The 25,153-nt window shown below is 26.5% G+C and overlaps 1 protein-coding gene across 5 annotated transcripts; it reads left to right on the top strand.

The window, feature by feature from the left end:
- The first annotated feature begins 12,432 nt into the window (after positions 1 to 12,432).
- On the top strand, positions 12,433 to 22,563 carry LOC107448814 (adenosine 5'-monophosphoramidase HINT3). 5 transcript variants are annotated; one of them, XM_087154808.1, is made up of 6 exons: positions 12,433 to 12,546; positions 14,347 to 14,421; positions 16,439 to 16,556; positions 17,495 to 17,561; positions 19,336 to 19,462; positions 22,379 to 22,563. In XM_087154808.1, the coding sequence occupies exons 2-6, from the start codon at positions 14,359 to 14,361 to the stop codon at positions 22,421 to 22,423; spliced, it is 420 nt and encodes a 139-aa protein (XP_087010934.1). In that variant the 5' UTR covers positions 12,433 to 12,546; positions 14,347 to 14,358; the 3' UTR covers positions 22,424 to 22,563. The 5 variants fall into 5 exon arrangements, with proteins under 5 accessions (XP_087010934.1, XP_087010932.1, XP_087010933.1 ...); XM_087154806.1 differs by having other exon boundaries at positions 12,457 to 12,743; XM_087154807.1 differs by having other exon boundaries at positions 12,460 to 12,688.
- The last annotated feature ends 2,590 nt before the right edge of the window (positions 22,564 to 25,153 follow it).

The following is a 25,153-nucleotide window of genomic DNA, read 5'->3' as shown; positions in this document are numbered from 1 at the left end:
TTCCATTTCTTATAAGGATTCGTAAAATATATATTAACGGCCCGGATAAGAGAACTACAGAATTATTTTCTTCAAAACTGGCAATTATTTAATTTAAATTTGATCATTTTGTGTGTGTGATCTCACTCAGTGTCAACCATATCCATAGAGTAATAAACTTATAATACTTAACTTATATAAAACTTATTTATAACTCTATGACCATATCGGTGTCACGTATCAATGACATCCAATAAAAATCTAACTATCAATGCACTTATTAACTGAGGTGAAGGGATTAATTGAATGCTAATAATTATGTTTAAAAAATCGTTGCAAGAAAGGTTTGCAAGGATATTTTTTTTCCAGACTCATGCGAGTTAATTCAAATCAAATAAATGTACTTTATGTACTCTCCTTTTCTTTCTACAGGATTCCAACGAATTAAAGAATATACATATTTATCAAGGTATTCTGCAACAAAGTGATAACGTAGTACAAAGGTACATATGTATGAATTGAATTATTTGTATATATATTTTTTTCTTCTGTATTTGCTTTCAGAATTTTAGCTGCATAATATTTAATAACTCAATTATGTAATTCTGCTGCGATAGTAATTTTTCTTAGAAAATTATTATGTAAATGATTAATTGAATATTCATGAAGTACATTAAGAAGAGATTTGAAATAATAAATATCATGCGTAAATGCTTTGGTTTTTTTTCCTTCCTTCTTTTTTCAAGAATGTGTTACGTTTTTTTTTTTTTTTTTATATCACTCATCGCAACTTATTTAATTTAATTACTTATAATTTCAGGATAAAAACATATCTCAGTTCTTACATAAGCACGTGAAAATTTAATATTTCAAGCAGTTTTTCTGCTAGTTTGTGTTAGAATGATAAATATTTCTTTCAAAACTATACTTTATGTCTGCAACTCTATTTCAGGACTATGACGTTTAGCAGTTAATTCATTAACTTACATTTTATTCAATTGTTCTACACGCACCTGTAACTCACTAAAAACTGCAGGCAAGATGCACCACTCATGGATGTTCGTATAACATGTTAAATGAACACCAGTTATTTGTTCTTCTAAGAATATAGTGTTTGTTTTACTTGAAAATTTCCGTTTCAGGGGTGTTTCACCGAATGTCTCTGCTTCCCCCTTTTCATGGTCATGGGGATGATCAATCACAATACTCTCAACTAAGTCTAGGTTTTATTTCCTACTAGATTGGCACTCTTTTTCGCCCCATTATATGCCAAATGATGATCGCTTAAGAGGTAAGTTTATAAAAAGGAATGGCTCTTTCGTAAAACACAACCGGTATATTTGCTTGTAGTCGTCTGCTGTCGAAGTACCAGGAGAATGTGTATATGATTCTCGAGAACTCTCATATTCTGAGGAAAAAAAGATCACAAGCTACGTTCCTGAGACGTTTGCTTTATTAATGCATTTGCTGATGAAATTATCAGCAAATGCAAAACAAAACTAAAGGTTAAAACAAGGTTAAAACAAAAACTAAATCTCAAAACTTTCTTTTAAAGTTTGTATCGTGAGCCCTTTTTACTTTTTTTATTAATTTGTTTTATAATTAATTTATTTTATTATATTTGGTTTTGTTAGTTTATTACTTTAAAAAACAAGATTTTATATCTAAAATGACATTAAAAAAGGTTATATCCTAAAAACAAGATATTACGCTGATCAAGGATCCTCTCCATCCGATTTGATTGATTTTTGTTTCTTGACACGAAAGTTTATTTTTTTATTTTAAGTTAAAACCATTCACTTTATAACTTCTTTGCAGACATCTTTGTTTCTGAAGAACTATAATTATTCTCCTGTTTCATTTTGTGCCGGTAAAGAGCTTCCTAACCCGAATTAGCACACTTTATGAAATAAAGTATTCTATATTTTTTATTCGATTTATTTTTATAATATTCTAAATAGAAATATTATTTAATGTGCGTAAACATCTTGGCCTAGCCATTAAAAAAAATCATCAAAAATAGATTTGTTTGAAATTGTAACAATTTTAAGCAATATTAATTAAAAACAATATTATTTGAATAATATTGCTTTTAAGCGTATTCAATGTCGCAGTTGATTATTGTTAGAAATATAAAATAATTACAAAATTTTTTTATCAGACTCTAATACTTTCACTTCAGATAACTCAAAAAGGAAATTGATTTAACTATGTTAAAATGGTGAAGGAGGAATTATGGAAAACTGATTTAATTATTCATAGTTGCAATTTAAAGTTATCCACACATGAAAATCTTACTCTAAGTGTAATAGAAAGAACAATTTATCTATTTAGAATAAAATATTATTCCTTATTAAAAATTAAAGAAAGCTGATATTTAATAAAAAATAATTAATTTCTGCTAGTTTCTGACTATAAGCAATCTGAACAATCAATAAAATAAAATTCTAATAAAAAATAATTAATTTCTGCTAGTTTCTGACTGTAAGCAATCTGAACAATCAATAAAATAAAATTCTCACGATATAATAAATTACCCAAAAGAGCTCAAAACGAATAGTCATGACTAGGACTGGGCGATATTAGAAATTATATATCGTGATGCACCGTCAGTTTTGCATCGCGATATAGTATTTTTGTATTTTGCATCGCGATACAGTATTATTTAATTTCATTTACTTGTAAGGCACAGAAAATCAGATTTCTATCAAAACTCCATACTCAAATTGATTTAAATCAATTTATAGCCCATTTATCCCCATTTGTAGAGCACCCTGTTGACATGAATGAAATATTGTAAAACTTATATAGAATATAACTGTATTCTATATAGTGTTTAACTCTTCTTAACCTGAATTATTTTCTAGTTAGCTAAATCCAGAAGAGGATTTATGTGTCATTTTTTTTAGAATTAAGCCTTTTTCAATTATAATGATTTTTTATATGGGCATTAAATGAAATAAATATAAGTACATAAATAATTTCTTTCTAAATTAGAATATTGCGGCTATAAGGAAATTGAAACATTAATAATTTAATTTGAATTTTTATTCCTTAATATTTATAAATATTTTTCCTAGGGTGTGGAGATATTCTAACTAAGTCTAATATTCTAACTAGTATTTATAAAAAAATTCATTGCAATGAAACTCTACATAAAAGGCATTGTATGCTATTTTGAGATATTATTAAAATCTTTACCTGTATTTTGTACCTTAAAATCATCATGAAAGCTGGCATTTTTTTTAAACCTTAAGACACAATGGGGAATAAAATAAAACAAAACATTCGCAAATACTATTCGATGGCTGTTATATTGCAATAACAGAGCTAATCGTAAGGGTAGGGGAGAACAGAATCATTTCACTACAATCATTCCATACAGAATCATTCCATACAAAGATCAGGGTCAATCAGGGAGATTTTAAATCAGAGTTGTTCAATAATTATCAAAGCAAACTCGGAAAAAAAACCCAAGTGGTTTTTTTTGTTGCATTTTATTATAACATATATATATATAACGTCGTTGCCGAGTGGAAGGATTAAAACAGGTCATAGGTCGGGAAGGAGGGTACAAAATTTATTTATTAATTATTAGACAAGAGCAGTCATGAGTTTGAGTGAAAGTGCACACGAAAAGTTGCGCTCCTTGGTTATATGTTAGGGAAAATCTTGCAAAGTAAAATCCGTAATATGTCTTAATTTAGGGAAAGAGGGAAATCTTAGTAGTTGCTATTGGTTTATGAGATAGATCGAACATTTCCCACACAAGAGCAAAGGGAAAAATGTCCTGCTCTTAATTAAATGCATACTTGAGCCAAAAATAGATTTAAGAACAGGATGTGGCTTTTAAAAGTGTGAGAAAGTATTTCGTTTAGAATAATTAATTAGGATGAAGTTTTATAGCAAAGAAACTAACATAAAAAGATTAATTGAAGCTTTTTATGTTACATATATATATATATATATATATATATATATATATATATATATATATATATATATATATATATATATATATATATATATATATATATATATATATATATATATATATATATATATATATATATATATATATATATATATATATATATATATATATATATATATATATATATATATATATATATATATATATATATATATATATATATATATATATATATATATATATATACATATATATATATATATACACTTAATAGAACACAAATCAAATGTAATTAAATATAAAATTAAGTGTAAATTATATATAAAATAATTTGTGGTAAATTGTTAGTATGCATTTGTATTTCATATAAAAATATTGATACAATATCAGTTAATTGGTATGTTCATGAAAAATCATGGTAATTGTTAAGTTTTCAACACTTTAATTACAGCCTGACATAAATTTGATAAATAATAAAGCAAGCAGATTCCTCTAATTAGAAGATAACGATGACAGTACAAGGAACAGTACAGCTTACAAAAAAGCCACTTAAGTTAGAAAATTCCACTCGTGAAAAGATTCCGGAAAGTTTTAATAATCTGTAACAAAAAATTTAGAGTATTATTTCTATAAAGATAACTCTGAATCAATTTTATTTACTAAATAAAATTAATATAGGGTTAATATAAAAAATACTACTATATATTATATTAACTCTGTAAATAACCAAAGTATTATTAAATATATCTTTAAAACAAATTAAACTGTATACTAATTCAATATTTCTACTTCCTTCATGATGTTGATTTGGAGAACCCAGAATTTCTTGAAGAATCAAAACTGGATTTTCACCAAGCACTGACCTGGCTATTCTGATAATTCTCAGGTCAGAGTAGTTGAAAATTCAGTGGATGAAAGAGCCTTTTTTCTACATTTAAGGATGCATCACATTAACTGATGACCATAACAACCTGGAACAAAACTATAAGCATTGCAACTGGATATACAAAACATGAAGAACAATTTGTGCTCTTTCATTTATTGAAATTAATGAACTCTTAATATTATTCTGAATTGTAATACTAGTTTAAAAATATTATTTATAGTAATAATGTTATCATAGCAGCAAACAAAAAATAAAATATGTAAACAGAAAACTTTAACATGTGTAAGCTAATTTTTAAAACTAATAATATAATAAAATGTGAAACAATTTTTTATACCATTTGAGCATATTCATGCAAAGAAAATTGATAACTTATTATTGGTAACTTTAAATTTAGGGTGTAATATATTAATTTAACCTTCAAAAGAGAAAAAAAAAATTTATTTCTTTCCAACCTTGTATTATTAAAGTATAACTTATTAGTCATTCATATTTCCTTTCAAATAATATTCAATACACCAAGTAACTAATTCAACTATGCATATTTTCATACTATTATAATTATATCCAATATAATAATTAGGAGCACAAAAAATATAATGTAATGAAAAAAATACCTAATTATAATGCAAGAGATCAAAATATGTACAAATAAAAAATATGTGCGAGGTACATACCAATTTTAGATTTACATAGCGAGGCAGCAACAATAAATGACTACCAAGTGAAATTGTCTTACTAACAATTATTTAGGCAAGAAATGTGACACTTATACTAACCCAGTACCAACACAAATCTTTGATAGCAGATAATCTGGTAGGTATTTATTTTCCGACAAATTATGGTCATAACATGCAATTTCATCGCTCCCACTTAAGACAAAGACATGCTGAAGAAGTTTTTAAAGGATGCATCTGATTAGTTGATGAAAAGAAAGTCTCAACTTGCAACAAAACTAAAAACAACACATCTAGATATGCAAAACATGAAGACGCAAAAATCACAATTTGCGTTAGAATTGCTACTTATTTGTGCTTCTTTCTCAACCATTCAAATTTTATACTAGTACTAGTCTCTTCATATTATTCTAAACTATAATATTAGTTTTAAAAATGTCATTTATAGAAATGTTCAATAAGCAAAATCTTACAAATAATAAGAAATGTAAACACAAAATCTAAAACTTTAATGGATGTAAAATTTAATAAAGGCAAGACATAGTAGATTCAAATTTCTTGCAATTAATTGTTTGACTCAATACAAAGGAAACAAAAAATAATTTGGATTATTAACCACAAAAAAAAAAAATGCTTTAATAAAATAACAATGATCAGAGAATAATGATACGAAATTCGATGAGAGTGATACCCTAATAATAATGTAAAAGATATTAAAAAATATATATATAATTTATATATATATATATATATATATATATATATATATATATATATATATATATATATATATATATATATATATATATATATATATATATATATATATATATATATATATATTTATATATATATATATATATATATATATATATATATTATTATATTATATAATATTATATATATATATTTTTATATATATATAACAGGGCTGCCACTGGATGAAAACAAGAAAAATAGTTGCATTAGTTGCGTCATATATGAAAAAAAGTCTCCTAAATAGTCTCAAAGATATATAAAATAGTTGCTAACATCATATCCTCCTCTAATATAATTTTTATTATTTGTGCAGTAATAGCATGAAATTCAAATAACATGCATTTAGATACTCATATTTTATAAAAAATGTACATTTATTTGTGTATTTTCCAACAATATATTTTTTCATACTATGCATAAAAACAGGGAGTTATATTTTTATCTGTTTCTGTTACAGAACAGTTGAATTTGAAACTTGAATTTCCTTTCTCGGTTCTAATTTGCAGCTGCTTAGTTTAGACATTAAAAAAATAATAAATAAATATTGCAATTTAATTCCGTTTTATTTTGTTTATTTTTCATAACTGACACATTTCCAAATTTTAATGCTTATCAGAAAAATTATGATCACAACTCGACTAACACCATGTACCTTTTTTTCTATTCTAAATAGCTCTAAAAAAATTAACAACACATTTTGTGTAATTAAAGAAAATTTTTCTAATTTTGCCACTTCGTTCAAATTAAAAGAGGGGGAAAAACTTAATCCTCAGAGATATTACATTAGCTTTCTGAAGCAGGAGGAGCATTCACGTAGTGCGAATTCCAATTCCACCAGTCTGATTGGTTAAATATGTCCGTCATGCTTTTGACATCAAACAGTGAGAAATAATAAAGTTAGGGTAAAACGAAAGCGCGGCAAAAGAAAGTGGGGGAAGGAGAAAACTCATGAAACTATTCTTCATTTTAGTCGCTTTGGCTTAAAAAAGTTGCCGATTTTACGCAAATTAGTTGTTTTTAATCATATTCCTACTAAAATAGTCACCATAGTTGCAATTGCTTTAAAATAGTCGTTTTAGTCGCCTTTTTAGTCTCCAATGGCAGCCCTGCTATAAAGATATAATATTTTAAATTATAGTAATAATAATAACATATAGGGTTAATATAAAATATACTACTATTTACAAACTCTGTAAATAACCCAGGTAAGATAACCCAGGTAAGCAAATATATCTTTCAAGCAAATTCCACTTCCTTCATTATGTTGATTTGACAGATCATATAGGATCAAAACTGGAATTTTAACAACCACTGACTTGGTAATCATAATAATTCTCAGGCCAGTGTTGTTGAAAATTCAGTCGATGAAGAAGGCTTCTCTCTAAATTTAAGGATGCATCACAATAACTGATGACCATAACCTGGAACAAAACTAAAAGCATTGCAATTGGATAAACAAAACATGAAACAAAAATTGTGATACAACACTGCCTACACTTATCAATTATTGATTCATGAACCCTTGATATTATTATAAATTTTAATATTAATTTAAAAATATTTATACTAATAGTTTTATCATAGCATCATCAAACAAATAATGAAGTATGTAAACAGACAATTTTAACACATGTAATCTAAATTTTAAAACTAGTAATATATTAAAATCAGGGTATCTGCTATACTTTAAATTTTCAAATCCATGACTAATTCCAAGAATTTATCACGACTTAACAAATTGACTATTTTAAAAACACAATAGTAAATTTAAAAAAGCATCATTATAACATTAATTGAAATGATAGGTATAGCCAAAACTTTTATAACCTGCATCGTCATATCTGTTGATTCTTAATTTAAAAAGCAGAGTAAATAAAGTGTTGAAGCAATAAAATAGCTGAAAATATACAAAAGCAAATAAATTTCTTTTTGGCTGAATTATATTCTAAAAATACTTTTTCAGTTCATAAGAAGATAAGGTAAGAAATACTTCTGATTTTTCTGTTCTCAATAAAATTTAAAAAAAATCTTGCCAACGACTGGCTTGCTTCAGCTAGAATTTTTAATTGATATAATAAAAATTCTGAAATCACAAAAGTTTAAAAGATAATTTGCTCTAGAAAATTCAATACACACAAGTAAATAATTCAAATATATTACTTCCATATTATTATATCTACGTATATCCAATATAATAAATAGGAGCGCAAAAAATTGCCTGAATAAAAAAAACTCTACAAACTCCACATAAATTTAATAACGAGAAAGATACCTAATTAATTATAATGCAAGAGATTTAAATATAAACAAAAAGAAAATATGTGGGAGGTACATACTTGTCAACAACTTTTTTGAGTTGATCTGACTAATGTCAGATCTATGAGGATAAGCAACAACACACCAACTGTAGATTTATGCAGTGAGGCAGCAACAATAAATGACTGGTTAGTGAAATAGTTACACTAAGAACTACTTAGTCAAGCAATGTGACATTTATACGTACTTAGCATCAGCACAAATCTTTAATAACAGATGTTCTTGTCAAGAGTGGGGCTAGACTTAACCCGACAGGGGGTCAGCAATCCCCCGACAGGGGGGCTAAGATAATTTTGAAAATAAGCAATACATTTTAATATACGAATAATAATTAATTTGATGTACACATTTTTGTTCTGATAAAGAATTTATCATGATTCAAATATTAACAAAGAAAAAAAATAAAGGTGATATATGAATAAATCAAAAATATATGCACATCCAGCATAAGATTCTACAGTGTTCTCAATTAAATAATATTCTACTCAAACAATAAAAAATTTATGCACAACAAGAAAAAATTCAAAGGATATCCGAAGAGCAAATTAAAACCAGTTAAGATATTTTTGTAACAGAGATATTTTTTTTAAAATTAGTATAATTAACTAATAACTAGGTTGTTCAATTTTATTTTAATTTATACATTAATTTTTTTAAAACTCGAGTATTTTAGAAACTAAATAATATGTCATCTATATTAAAACAAAACTATAATTTGATTTACTTAAATATTATAGTTTTCTCATTTACGCTTCAGTTCCACTTGTTAAGAAACTCAAGAATATTGTTAAATAATACTAACTCGATAAATGGAATTTTTTAAAAAAAATGTTCATTGGTAAATTATTTAAGATTGAGTAAAAAAATTTAATCAGGTGAATCATTTAAGTCAACCAGAGCTAAAAAAGATGTTAAAATAATAAAAAACCAGTTTATTTGCAAGATGAAGCTGTTAGGAAGTGATAAAAGATAAATGTCTTCCTTATCTTTCTGTAAAAAATTAAATAGCTAATAAATAAATGTATGATTTTAAAACTTTAATCGCTAAGACCAAAAAACCGCTAGAAGTTATTTCTGTAGGAAGAACTATAACCTGTAATTTTAATAGAAATAATTGACTGTGTATAGTTAAGATTTATAATATTTTTGATTTCCTAATGTAATTTAATTCGGCTTTTAGGGTAACATCGAAATATTTCACGCCTTTCAATTCGCTCAAAATGTTATAATTAATATTATTCATAAAAGTAGTATATCAATCAGTAATAGTAGTAAAAATATTTATTTTAGTAATAAGACATGATTAAATCAAATTATGCAAATTTTTACACAGTTTTATTTTTATTTATTTGTAAATCGCACAGCAAATTGAAATTTAATTTAAACGCATATACAATATATCCAATACATCGTCCGAAAAACTTTTCCAATAAAAATTAAATAAAAAAAATTGGTGACTTTTGTTTAAATGGACGCAAATATAATGTTATGCAAAGCGAAATTATAATTTAATAAACAACAAAAGTAAATGTTTGAACTAATGTTCACAAAATAAAAATAATATATATTTTGAAACCTAGGAAAGCTTATGTAAGTTTTTGAACAGTTTTTTTTCCCCTCATGCTATATTATAAGGAAATTGTTTCATACAATAGCCAAAAGTTTTAACAAAACTAGGCAATTAGTCTTACTTTTCATTTTTCAACGAAAACTGCTAAATGAATAAAATTTTAGTTGAAACATGAAATGAAAAAAAATTCGAATATGAAAAAGCATCCAGGAGGAGTTTCCTTGTTTTCTGGATTGGTTCAAAATTACAAGGCTACGGAGTTGAACCTTAATAATCATAAACCCATAAATTGGGTCGAATGTTCGACGACGGATAAAATAAAATAAAACAGCAACATATACAAATTCTTATATAATTTTATGGAAGGTAATTTTAAATTGTGAAATACAAAATTTGAATGAAATCGGTTGAATAATTCGAGATAAATAAAATTTTAAGCAAACCGACTTTTTTAAAATTTGATAACTCAGAAACTAATCGATCTATTGTTCTGAAAGTTTGTATTTTGAAATTAAAAGGATGAAAAAATATGTAAAGCATACAATTCAATATATTTTGCTATTATTTAATAAACTAGTAAAAAATAACAAATAATTATTTAAGTTTGTTTTTGCCTAAAAATTTGTGCATAATTTTTTTTTTTTTTTGTAATTTTATGCAAACATTTTTCAATACACTCAAAAAGTTCTCGAGATAATGCGCAATAATCGAACACTGAAGTTAAAATTAAAGGACCCAAACTTTCCATCTCTCTCTTTGCCATAACTTCGGCCCATATCTTTCAGATTGCGGCTGTTTCCGCATTTTGAAAATTTAAAGCCTAAAACTACAGACGAACTTGTATGGTTATCCAGAACAAAATGCGCTTTAAGTGTTCATTTTCGTAACAAAAAATATGGTATTGACTCTTTGTACGTGAATATACGATTAAATCAAAAATTAATCAAGGTGTTCCCTTTTTCCATTTCATACACTGTACATAAAATAAGTCAATGAGAATCTATCATGTTGATTAATATATATTTTAAGATATTGAATACGAACAGTTTAATTGCTTTTCTGAATCAATCAACAATCTTTTTACTACTAAGAAAATGATAAAAAAATAATAAATTAAATCTGCCTAAGAAAATAAAATAAATTAAAAATATTTTGTTACTGTTAGCTTTTCTTTTTTTTTCCGACAGCATATTTATTGCGTTGATTTAAATATAAACCTTGAATCCGAATAAGTAAATTATTTTCCTCATTTAAAAGTATTAAAAAAAATGAAAAAATTAAAACTGAAATTTTTTTATTTTATTCACATGCTTTCATTTTGCTTGAAAATTTCACAAAGAATTTTCACAATTCAATTATGTGATCCCATAAACCATTGACAAACATATTACATAGAAAAGAATTTGTAAAAAGGAGGACCTGTGTCTCTTTCTGGACCGCAGTTTATCAGTTATTCCCCCAGCGATTATCCCCTCCTCAGTTCTCCAGAAGAAAGAATAGCTGTTTGAAAGATAAGTTTCCAAGAAAATGAAGATGCGTCTGTGGGGAAAGGATTTCTGTGGGTCTTTGAAAAGTCTTCAATTCCAACCATGTCTAATCGCATCCGGACTCTTGTTTAACAATGTATGGGCAAAGATACGAGTAGTGTAGTGCATAGAATTTACAATATATTTTACTAATTTATTTACTAATACTTAAAAATAAATAAATTAAAAGTCAACGACAAAATGTTTTATTAGGTAGTTGTAAATGAATTTTTGACATTATTTAGAAAAAAATGTGACCAGACTATTTTCCCAACGAGACTTTAAAGTTTTCCCGATGGGGGGGCTGGCCATGCCCGACAGGGGTGCAATTGCCCCCCTGACCCCCTACTGGCGTCGCCCTTGGTTCTTGTAGGTATTTCTTTTCCTACAAATTATGGTCATAACGTGCAATTTCATCGCTTCCACATAAGACACACTGAGGCTGCTGAAGGAGATTTTAAAGGATTCATCTTATTAGTTCATGAAAAGATATTCTTAACCTGCAACACATCTAGAAATTCAAAACACAAAGACGGACAAATCACAATTTGCGCAACAATTGCTTAACATTATACCAGCTATAAATCGTTTTCGCCATTTTCACACTCAAAAAATCGGGCATCCAAGCTCTTGGCGATAGAATTCGTTTGGTAATCACCTATTTCAGCTGATCGCCAACGTTTAGGGTTATAAAACGACTGGCATTCAAGACAGTGCGTTTAAGGCTCAGTCCACTGCCTGCGGAACCCGTTAATTTATTTTTACTTTCTATGATTTGCGCATGAGCTATAAGCTAACGTACAGTGCTCGTCGCACTTTTCTACAATCCTCAGATTATCGCCCACTTTCAATTTAGAAGGAATATATTTTAATTTAGAGATGTTTCCTTCTAAAATCTTGTACTGTTTTTAGAATAATTTACGATAATATAATTTTATATAAATATTATTTATTAGTTGTTGACTATTTTGAAGCTCAAAATTGTCAAGTGAATCTAAATTAAATTTCACATTTTTGATGTTCTGAAAACAAACTGCTTAGGTTTTGTTTCTGAACTTTTAATTTGTTCTTCGTTTTACTTGAAGTTTATATACATGTATATATAAATTTTTATCTTCAGAATTATTTGTATTTTTTATTATTTTCTGAAGATAAGACTTCACTACTGCCTTCTTTCTTTTTACTACTATCAAAGTTAATGCGAAAAGAGTTATGCCAAAATTTCAATTGTTATTAAAATTTATTTTTAAGCTCTTATCGCATTAAGTTTTATTTTATTTTATTAAATAAATGTAAAATTTTGAAATTATAACTATGTTTCAGTATTCTTATTTAATTTAGCTCATAGAGTTTGCATTTTTTATGGGGTTTATTATTTATAAAGGTAATTTTTATATACTACTTGGTTCACATACAGAAAAATGTATAAAAGTTGCATTATTAGTTAACATTTTTTATGCAGTTTTATTAAAAGGCTTATTTTAAATGATAGAATGATCTAGAAAGAAATGAATGAATAATAAAGGGCTAATTAATAGTTTGCTGTTTATTTATAATTTAATATTTGTTACAATAACAAAGCATCGAGGGAGATATCTACATATTAGGAAATAGCAATATTTTTAATGTAACTAATCTATAAATGTATATTGGTCAGTTTTCCAACACAGAGCTTTTGGAGCCCACTACAGATTGTCCTGACAATGCCATTCGAAAGCAAACTGAAAAGTTTAATAGATTTTCATCATAAGAGAAGGTTGCAGTTGTTCTTTTTGTGTTTGTATTTTTTTAAAAAAATAAATAGACAACTTTGTGTCAAATTTAAATGTTTAAAAACAAACTTTTTGCTTTAAAACCAAATATTTTCCAATGCTGGACAATACTTTTTTGGCAATTATTCATCAAATTAAAAATTTATATAAATCATGTATTTTGAAATTGAAAATTTGTGTATTTAAAGTAAAATGATCAAACCACAGTCAGTAGGAATGTTCTCGAAGTTTGTAAAATGTGTGAATTGTATTTTATTATTCTTTAAGATTTTTAACTTTTAAAAGATATTTAAAATATTGATAAATGAATTATTCATCAATTGTTAAATGATTAACAACCGTTAAACAATAAAGTTTCAGAAATTTGAAGCGGGCTCCAAAAGCTCCATGTCGCAGAACAGACCCATTGAACAATATTTTCTCTTCAAAGTGAAGGAAAGAACTTTTTTTCTAAAGCACTCATAATAACCATAATTTTAAGAATAACTGAGTAATCTTACAAATTTGACTGTATGTAGATAAGTAATAGAAAAAATATAATTTTTGTCTTATTTATAAATAAAACCATACATTTTTATGTATTAAACGAGCAATCCCCTTGAAGCAATACAATGCTGCCATGTCTTCTGAAAGAAATAGCTAACTTTTTGATTTGTACAGAAAATATTATAAAGACATCTTTAATATATTTCTGTTTACCTTAGAGATAGTGTTTTAATTAAAAATATATATATGTAAGTGGTGTATTTTATACTATGTTGTGTTACTTAAAATTGCAATTTATGCCATTGTCTAAGCCATGCAATTTATTGTCTATACATGCATCATTCGACACTGGATACTTACAACTCATTAAATCGTTCTTTGTTATGATATACTTTCTTTCTTTTTTTGAAATTTTGTACTGAAAAACTTATTTATTTTTAGAATTACTTGAAAATGGTTACAGCAAATGAAAACTGTACATTTTGTCACCTTCAAAATACAACTTTATTCTATGAAGTAAGCCATTTTTAAATATAATATTGATTACTTTACATTAGACTAATCTTCATTATTTTTTAGTCCATGATTTTTCTATGTCAAATTAAACTATTCTCCTGACTTCTGTTATTGCTAGCATGACAATTGCTAATTGTGGCATTGCAATGTGGTTAGCATTGCGCACAGGTAGAGTTTACTTCTCAGACAATCTGGTACCTATCTATCTGATGAGGGATTGGCTTCAAGCCAACTCTGGGGATCAAACCCCAGTTTTTAACAACTGTTCAGTGATTTACTCATTGACCAATTGTGGCTCCTTGGCTAGAATAATTAAGTATAAAATTGCTAATTTTGTAATATATTGGTGGAGTAAAAGTAGTACTTTATTTATGTACGCCACCCTAGAGCTGCACAATGAGCTATTGGCGACTGTCTGTGAAATGTTCCTGATAATGAGCTAAAGATATGCCATCGTAATTTTGAACTTCTGCACAGAGAAAAAAATTAACATATTGTAAAAATATTAGCTACAAAATAATTTTTTTTATTGAAGCTATTGAATTTCATACTTATTTGACCAAAGTTGAAATTTCATTCAGTAAACTGGGAATTTCCCCTTAGAATAAGCTTGTGGCACGCCTATGTACTGGAAACATTGAAAGATCTCAGTTTTACTTAATTATATTCATTAATTTCTCCAGATCTATAAAAAGTATGTTGTTTGATATTTAAATTCATTATATTTTGCTGATTGTTAAATTTAAATTGAAAGATGAGACATCAAAGCAAACAATAATAGTTTTTATGTGAGGGCTACTTTAAAAACAATTGGCTAAATAAAAGTTAAAATCTAAATTTATAGGTTAGTAAAACTTTTCAATAAAAACAAAGTTAAAGGTGTATCATAACAAAAGGGAAAGAAATGTGATTTAAAAAAATTAGGGAGTGTCGAAATATTTTTGACTTACAAAGGGGAGGTGAGCAATTGAAAAAGATAGGGAATCTATGCATTAGATCCATCCCGTTAATATTATAAGTACAGTAGAGCGCCGATTATCCGAACTGCTCGGGACCGAACGTGGTTCGGATAATGAAAAGTTCGGATAATTGGAAAGTTGCTTAAAATCTAGTTTAAATGATTATTATTTATGCACTACCTTCCCTTCACACTTTTTCCAGATTTAGGACTGGCAGAGGCTAAAATAGCTCTGTGGTCTAAAATAGTTCTTTAAAAAAAAAAATTGAATTTTTAAGCATTTTGTATTTATTTTTTTAAAACTTTTTTTTCATTTTGATTTTTATCATATTTCAGCTTTTTAAATTTTTTGTCAATTACTGACATAACCACATTTATCTTTATTTTCCATTGCAAAAGAAATCCAGCAAAGACTTTTGTTTCAAAGAAGATGCTCTTTTTGAGCAGCCATATCCCTTTTTGTTTTTAAATAAATCAACTGAACTGGATCAACATAATTTTGGCGTTCTAGCCAATTCATTGCAATATCTAACAAATTGCATACTTCTGTATGAGAAGGTCCACTATCTTGAACTTGATCGCCTACGTCTTCCTCTTCGTTTGTGGAGTTCCGATTTTCATTTAAAATTTCAGCAATAATTTCATCATCATTTGAAATTCCCGGACGTTTTCAGTGTCTCGACACCAGTCTTCTATTTCTTCTTCTGCACAACCTGGCATCTTTTCATCCAAAAGATCTACTGGTTCAGAAATTTAGAAAAATTGTTGATAAGTTAAAAAATATTCTAAACTTTAAAAAAAAATTCAGACATAGTTCGGATAATTGGACGTTCGAATAATAAGGGTTCGGATAATCGGCGCTCTACTGTATTAAAACTGTTGAATGATTTTTATTATTTTTGTATTACATCAGCCTATTTTCAAACTAAATGTTATTGTAATCTGTCCAGTATTTCTGGAGATAATTATCCAAATTTGAAAATTTTCTAACTTTGAACTTCCATTATTTGTAACATAATTAGAAAAACTTGTGCATCAAAAATCGTAAATTCTTTATAGGATGATGAGTTTATTGCATTTAAGGATATTAGGCCTGCCACTAAACATCACTATCTAGTCATACCAAGGATGCATATGAAAAATGTTTCATCATTAAAGAAGAAAGATATTTTAATAGGTATATTTTTTTTATCTTATTTTTATTTTAAAAGAATTGTTCTTAACTTAGTTTTTAAATATTGTTTAAATATGGTCATGATAATTTTTGTATTACTGGCAGTTTTATATTATTTTGATACCAATTTAAACTTCGTTATCCTGCTTCTTAAATATGAAAAAATTACTTAACTAAAATGGAAATGAAAAAATAAATATTTGCTTTTTTTGTTCATTTTTTTTTTATTTAAGCCTTTTTTTTAAGGAATTTTCATATGAGAAAATGCTTTTTTACCAAAATATGTGCTATTTTAATAGCTGTTGTGAGTTTGAAATAGTTATTCATTATTATTGAATAAGTTTTACCCATCTTTAACCTCTTTATGCTGATTATGAAATAGCTCAAAATATAAATGTGTAAAAAGCCGCAGTTTTATGAAAATGTAAAGTATTTGTAATCTAATTTTTGTGCCATTAATTTTCATTTTGTCTAAACAGTGTAACAAATATTTAAAAGTTTATCCTGTGTGAGTATGTCTTTAGCACTAGTTTCTAGCATTTCTTTACAATAATGTCACCCTTAGAAATATTAAATTTTCAAACACATCACCAAAATAATTAACTTATAAACCAGGATTTTAATTATTTTCGTTAACAACTAATTGGATATTTCTTTTTTTAGAGTTTTTTTTTTGTCGAAAAAGTAGCTTTAAAGGAAAGAAGAAATACTGTCACTTTCATGGTTCTTAAAATTTTCAAAAATCATTCTTACCACCGTGAAAAATAAGGTTTCAAACAATATAAAATAAAAATTGTAGCTTATGAAAAAAAGTTCGATCTAGGTAAAAGTAATAATAATAAAAACACACCTTTTTTTAAGTTAAGGCAAACTTCAGTTTATATCTTTGCAATGGTGATTATCAAGAAGTATCTTATATAAGGGTATGTTTTATATTATAGTTAAGAAGATGGTAGAAATTGGTCAAAGTATTTTAGAAAAAGAATCTGCAAGTATTGAAAATGTTAGGTAATATTTTTTATAGTTTTTCTAGTGAATGATGAAATCTTATTTTTGCACCAAATCTTAAAATTTTCTTAGATTAAGATTCTTTTCCCCAAGTCTCAGATGCCCAATTTTTGAAAGAGATAAAATATACACAATACTTTGTGAACCTCGTAAATGAAACAAATAATAAAAAATAACCAATTCTATCTGCTAATTTTTTTAAATTTCTTTATTTGTTTTTAACTTAACTGAATTTAAATCTATGATTATTTATGAAATTTTTTTTATCAGAATTATTATGGTAGGCTAAGATTTATAGTTATTAAGGAGGCATATACCTAACAACTGCATCTTTGATTTATATTTTGACATTTGAAGAGCTAACTTAATTTCTATAAAAAGATTTGGAATTAAAATTCACAAATTACTTGAATTTTGTATCCTTAAATTATAAGCTATTTAACTACTTTTTTAACACTATTAAATATTAAAAATAAATGAAGTTATAAAACAAATAAAGATTAGGTTAGGTTTTTATTAGTCTGAAATATTAGAAGAAACTTATAGAGATTTATAATTATTAAGAAAGGCATATAACTGCCAACAGAATACATGATATACATTTGGGCATTTAAAGAGGTATCTTAATTTTTCTAATCTTTTAAAATTTTCTCAAAATTAGCCTAATTTTACACCCTTATCTAAATTATAAATTATTTAACTACTTTCTTATACTGTTAAATTAATTTTTTTAAATAAAGTTATAAAGTAGATAATATTTAAGTATGTGTGCCATTAAGTTGAATTCTTACACCATCTTTATGTAGTGAACCTTTATGTTTTTGGTATGAATAGATTTTTGAAAGAAAAACAATTCTACTGAGAAAAATGTAGTATGTGATTTTGAGACAAGATATGCATAATATCCCTCAACCATAATATACAAAACAATTTATATCATCCAAACATTATCTAAATGATCAATTCTTTTTCTTCTGTTTAAATTAAGTTATTCAATGATGCTTAATTTTATATATTCCCATGATAGGAGAGTGCCTTTATGAAATAAGTGATAGTACATTTGTGTCTAAATAAAGTATAAGTTTCCTTTTGTTAGCTCCATTTCAAAAAATGTAGCCAGATGATTTCAAATCTAAATTAAGTTTTTATTGGATATGTTAAGATGGTCAATTTTGACATTAAAAACAAGCTTGTATTTACGAAAAGGGAGTAGGAGTTCATAGACAGCTATAAATGTTAACTCTTTTTGAAAAAAGTTTAGTAGTAGTAACACATTCAGAAAATCTTTCTGGTTTTTAAAATTGATAGTTTTGATTTCTATAAATTTTCAATACGATTATTTAAAGGGGGAAGCTTCTTTTCAGTTTTTGAATAATATTTATAAATTAATAATTATTGTACACTTCTACAATTTTTATTTTCATTACGATGGATTTTTCTGAGGTTAGCCTTTAATAAGCTTAATTATGTCAATTAATTTGTGCAAATGATGTTTTAAAATATATCGGATACAAAAAGGCACTTTTCTTAATAATCACACTTTTTTTCAGTGCATTTAGATTTCTATCCCTCAAAATGTGGATGTAGCCGTTATTCTGTAAAGACTACAATTGGATACACTCTGTCTATATTGTTTTCTGCCTGTTTTAAGGGGCAGAGAAATCTCTGGTTGTGGCCATTTTGTATTAAATTATGTGACCAGATGTATTGGTTAATAATTCTTTTTAGAAGTAACAGTTTCCTTCAAGTTTATTCTCATTATTGTTCGTTTTAGGTTTGGTTTTCATTTGCCACCTTTCAATAGTATTGCTCACTTGCATTTACATGTTATATCTTCTGTAGATGAAATGGGTTTTTTAAGTAGACTAATATTCAGACCTGATTCTTATTGGTTCATGACAGTAAGTACTCTTTTATTAATCAACTAATTATGAGAATTTAGGTTTTATAAAATTCAAGAACATTTATGTCAAACAAATCAAAATTTGAATAAAGGAAAACACGATAAAATAAGTAATGTTTTGCTATGAATGCAATTCTCAATGGAAAGTAATTTTAATTATGATCCCCCATACAAAGAAACGTTAACTATGAAATTATAATATGTTATAACACAGAGCAACTGTAAATAACATAGCTTTTACATTTGTATAGTATTGAAACAAATAATATTGAAACAACAATTTTATCGAAACAACAGCTCCCAATTAGTTAAAAAAGAGTTTTTTTAAATAAAAAAAGTTTTTTTTTTTAATAAAACATGTTTTCAACTAAATTTTAGAAAATTACTAAATATATTTTTTACATTTTCTATTTAAATGCTCCATTTACGTGTGCCAGAATCCCATTTTCATATTTAAGCAAAAATGACTCTCAGCTTAAAGGATCGTTCTAACCACATCAATATCATCCATTCATTCTTGCATACACAAGCAATTTCTTTTACATGCAGTTTCTTAAAATTAACAAGTACATCAAAGGAAATTAGGCGCAGTAACATTAAATACAGAAACGTAAATGTGCAATTTTATGTTACATTTTTCTAGTTTGGGTAGATTTTCTATTTAGGGTTTTTATGATAATTCTTTTTTTGCCCATTGTTTACTAAGTAACTTACACACTTAGTTCTTGTCACATTTTTGTAGCAGGCAAGGTGACTTCTGATATAAAATGGCTATTGGGTCAAAACACAGATTTTTATGAATTTTTTTTGTGAAAATGTACATGCTGAAAAAGACTTAATTAATTATCTCAATTTTTTTTAAACCTAAATTGTGATGATGAGGGAATTTATGAGATATGACTCAATTTAACAAAATAAAAAATAATTCTCATTATGTACTTGTTCACAAAAAAATTTCATAAAAGTCTGGCACAGCAGCAATCAGGTTTTTTAAAAAAAAATTTTTTTGACACGCTCCATTTGAAATGGAGTGTGGCAACTTGATTTATTTAATAGTATTAAACAATTTCATTACTGAAACTTAATTATTATGCTGACTCATCTTTATTATGAATTCAACAGGGAAAATCTTTCTTTTGTATGGGATCCTGATCTGATCAGGCAAAAACTAGGCCTGGTATGAAATGCGTTGTAATCAGTAAATGTAGCTAGTGAAATCTTATGATTTTTTTCAAGCTTCAAAGTGATTTCTGGACAACTGACTGTTTTTTTTGTGATGGAATATTCATTCCTTAAACTTGCATCTTTTAGAGATTATTAAATTGTAAAGAAAATGTCTATCATAAAGCACAAGCTAAGTATGTTTTAAAATTGTACATTAACTGGAAATTTTCCCAATGTTTAAAAAAATTGAGAATTTTATTGCAAATTATCCAATGATTATAATTTGTTTAATAAATTTGTATTTTTTTTATAAGCTTTATTTGTTTCCATCATATTTTACTATTCATTACATTTAGGGCTGATTGTGCTCCGGAAAAAATCCGGATTTCCGGAATTTTTGCTAACAGTGATCCGGAAGTTACCGGAGAACAAAGGTTCAGGCTTTTCAAAAAATCATTGATCACAGAAGTTTCCGGAAATCAAATTTTCAAAGGTGGAACTTAAAAACACAGTTTATTTTATTTGTTTGTCAGGGAGAGCCTGAGAGATACTTTATAAGTTTATATTCATGATTAATATTCACTTTTATATCAGTAAATAGTTGTTATAATCATAAACTCAAGAAAGAAAGACATATTTGTAAATTTTAATTACTTCTCCAGGTCATCATAGGTATGTGTAAATGGTATTGGTATGTGTAAAATTTTAAATATATTTTAAGTAAACTAAGAAATATTGAGAAAAAGGAAAAAAAACCTTGTTTAAATGTTTTTCAATTTAAACCTTTTTTTTTTTTTAACTCAAGAAATTTTCCGGAATTTTGACTTTGGCTCACAATCACCCCTGTACATTACATAAATGCAATTTCTTTTAATTAAGAGCAATTTAATGTAGTTTTTTCTATTCTAAATTGCTTTGGATCGTCCGTGTTTTCGCTTTCCTGGTGCATTAGCTTTTTAATCAGTAGTATGCTTCATAGCGCTTTTTTTAAAAAAATTTCCTGAAATTGAAAATTTTAAATAGTTTTTTTTAAAATTTTAATATCTACTTGAATTATACTAAAATTGTTTTGAATATTACATTTATGAAAGGTATCCTCAATGGCAGTTGATGACAGTTCAAACTAGAGGATCACCCAAATTGTTCAATAAACATGCTTAACAAGTATAGTTTGTCTAAAATAAGAACACCTTCCGACATTCGTCTGGACTTATGGCGGACCATGGTAACGAGGTATGACTATTTCAAGTAGGGGTGCAGGGTCACTGTTTTGGAGTGGTTTCGGCTTAGGTCGGCGAGGGAAAGGGAATCTCTTTCTTCGGTCGTGTGATAGTCCTAGAGTGAAGCTACCCTCCCTGAAATGCGGCATTCTTGTTTCTATAGCAACAGATGGCCTCAGACTTTCTGGTGGGAGGAGATCTATACCTATAATTTACTGTTTTAGATAAAATGAAATTTTTATTTTACTGATTTAAGTTCTATGTGTGTAAGTTAAAAATCAATGATGTAGCAGTAATATATCTAAGTAATATATTGTGTTTAACTGTTGAAAAACTTAGAATAATTATTTTGTGGGAATATGTGTTTTGTAAAGAGAATGAAGTTTCATAAAAATTTAATCAGATTTTTAAATTGTCTCTGAATTCTTCTAACTTTTTTTTTTTTGCAGGATATTTTCTTTTCTTTAAAATAAAACTTTTTTTAGGGGATCTGTCAATTTTATATAAATTATTGTATATTTCAATTTCAGGCTAATACTTTGTTGGAACGTTTAGAAAAGATGGATGAACAATGATGACAGTTCATTGGATGAGGGAATGTTTTGATAATACATGTATTTTTTTCCTTTAAGAGTTGTGTTCCTATTTATTAAATATATTTTTTACTATATCTCTGAACATTAATTATCAATAAAAGAATTGACCTATAGTTTAATCATGAATTTAAAAAAAAAATTATTATAACTATTACTTATGAAAAATTGAAAATTCAAAGTAGATATTTTTAAAACACTAAGTCTTTGGAAAACATTTTATACAGCATTTTTTACACTGTCCCAAATGTAAATATTCTAAAGTAAATATCAAAAATCTTTTTTGATATTTATTTACTGCAATTGTCAAATGATGAATTTTCGTCATGTGACTGGATATATGTTAAGAATGACCTTAAGAAAGATCACTTTCAAGAACAAACACCCTTTTTAGAACCAAGTATTTTTTTTTATTAGTTTATAAAAAAAAAGTTAAATAAATGAAGTTTGAAACAGTTTCAATTTAAGCTTCATTATTTTTTATCACAATTCTTCCCTAACATAACATTTTCCAATATAGATTTTAAACACAATTTGTTTTTTAATTTGCTAAATTATTTCATTAAAAGTTTTTGTCTTAATTTATCTTTATCATTTTCAAATCACATATATTCTTTTTAAATATAAATTTCTATCATTTAAAAATGGTTTAATGTAGTATTTTTTCTATTATACAGCAAACTTCAGATTATCTGCAGAATTAAGTAGTTAAACAAATGTGAGTAAAAAAATTTTGTGGATAATCTGCAGAGAATGTTTGAAAATATCACTTGTTGTGTTCGAACATTTCTATTTGTAAGAGCTGCTCAGGGGCCCCACTTTACTGCTGGCAGTAAAGATTTCTATCCTATAAAAATAAAATTTCAGATTTAAACAAAATCTTAATTCTGCAAAAAAAAAAAAAAAAAAAACTTTTTTTTTTGTTCTCAATTCTAAAATTAAGAAAACTGAGATGTCCATATTCTACCTGATTAGTTTCAGAATTTTTAGAACTCTTGAAAAATTTCAGAACAAAAACTTTATTAAATAATTTCACAAATGTGAAATTTTATAATGGTTAATTGAGGTGTCATTCACTTATGTACTTTGAAATGCTGTTATAAATCAAATCTTTTATGATAGAGATTTGTTGTATTAATGTTTTTGGTTATTTTTGTATACACTTATTAATTCTTTATATCTTCTGACAATTCTCAATATTCATAGAACTTGAATGGTGAATTGAGCTATAGTTCAATAATTTATGTCTTCATAATAATGTTAGGCTGCTTTAGAAATAATTTTAAATGCTTCTTTGATTTAAAAAAAATTAATTTCTGATTAAAAGCTATTAGATCCAGTTTCAATATTAATTGAATATTATTTCTTCGATTGGTGACAATTGAATCCAATTAAAAACAAATGGCAATTATTAAAACTTTTTTTTTAACCCTTCACTGACAACCCTTTCTGCAAAGCTTAGTTCAAATTTTATTTTCTCTGCTGTTTTCTATAATTTAACATTGAAAAGAGTTTGTCTTAGTAAGAGAAAATAATTGACCATCAGTCTGTGCTAGTTTCAATGCTGAAGCACATACTGTTTTCTTGAGTGTAGCTTAGTTAGTTTTCCATCTACAGCAATTTTGGTAAGAGGGATAATTGCTGTTCTGAATCTGTTTTTATAATTGCAATTAGAAGCTTCAGTTATTTGCTCAATGCTGCACATGAAAGTACATAATAAAGGCATTTCATTAAACTTTTATTATGTATTTTGTTTTAGTAATTTTTGAAAACTAAAAAAAAAAAAAAATTCAAATTTGGATGTTTATGACCAAACTCAGTACAGCATTTTTTTAAAACATTGGAACATTTTTGTAGAACAGTGTAGGCATACCAAAAAGAGAAACAAAAAAGTATAAATTTTTAATTTCCGAATTACTTCGTTTAGAACGGAAAGTTTTCTATATGATTTTATCAACGTAACCTTGAACAACTCATAACGGTTTGAGATTAATTTAGAAAATTTGCATTGTATTGTTGCTGAGAAAAAAAATTTAGTATAAAATTAGTTAATATTTCCTCATACCAATATAAAAATTGTAATAAAATTCATTCAAATGATTTTAAAGTAGGGTTTAAAAATATCAAAGCAAAAAGAGAATATTCCAATTCACATTTTTGTGCAAAAGTAATTTAATGGATAATTAAATATTTTTAAAATCAAAAAAGATGAAACACTGTGAAATTACAAAACTAAACTTTACAATATTTGATAATGCATTTGATGAAAATATTAAATAATTGTGTAACCCCTTAATTTGCCACCATAAAACTTAAAAGTAAAAAGGTTTTTTTTTTTTTATCCTAAAATTCCTTGAGTTTTCCAAAAGTTTGAAACAGTGAATCCTGCAGGTAAGGTAAAATATGCCTGAACCATGTATATAATTAATGGTCTATCAAATTTTTTGATTTTTAATTAAAATAAAAAGATGTTGGATTGAAAATTTAAATCTTTTAATTGTTCAAGTCTGTACTTGTATTTATAGAAAATGGGATGTTTTGAACACACACAAAATAAGGACTATCAGGACCAAGAACAACTAATGACAAAAGATTTTTTATCAGGAATATATCTGCAGTACATTTTCATACTTTCTGAAAGTAATAAAAAATGACTTTGTTGTTGTCACTGGTGCCGGAACCATAGGGGTCCGGACTCCCCCAATAATTGGG

This window comes from Parasteatoda tepidariorum, chromosome 11, assembly GCF_982258835.1.
Source record: "Parasteatoda tepidariorum strain Cologne lab strain chromosome 11, Ptep-v5.0, whole genome shotgun sequence".
Lineage (NCBI taxonomy): Eukaryota > Metazoa > Arthropoda > Arachnida > Araneae > Theridiidae > Parasteatoda > Parasteatoda tepidariorum.
This window is presented reverse-complemented; position numbering and strand designations above follow the sequence as displayed.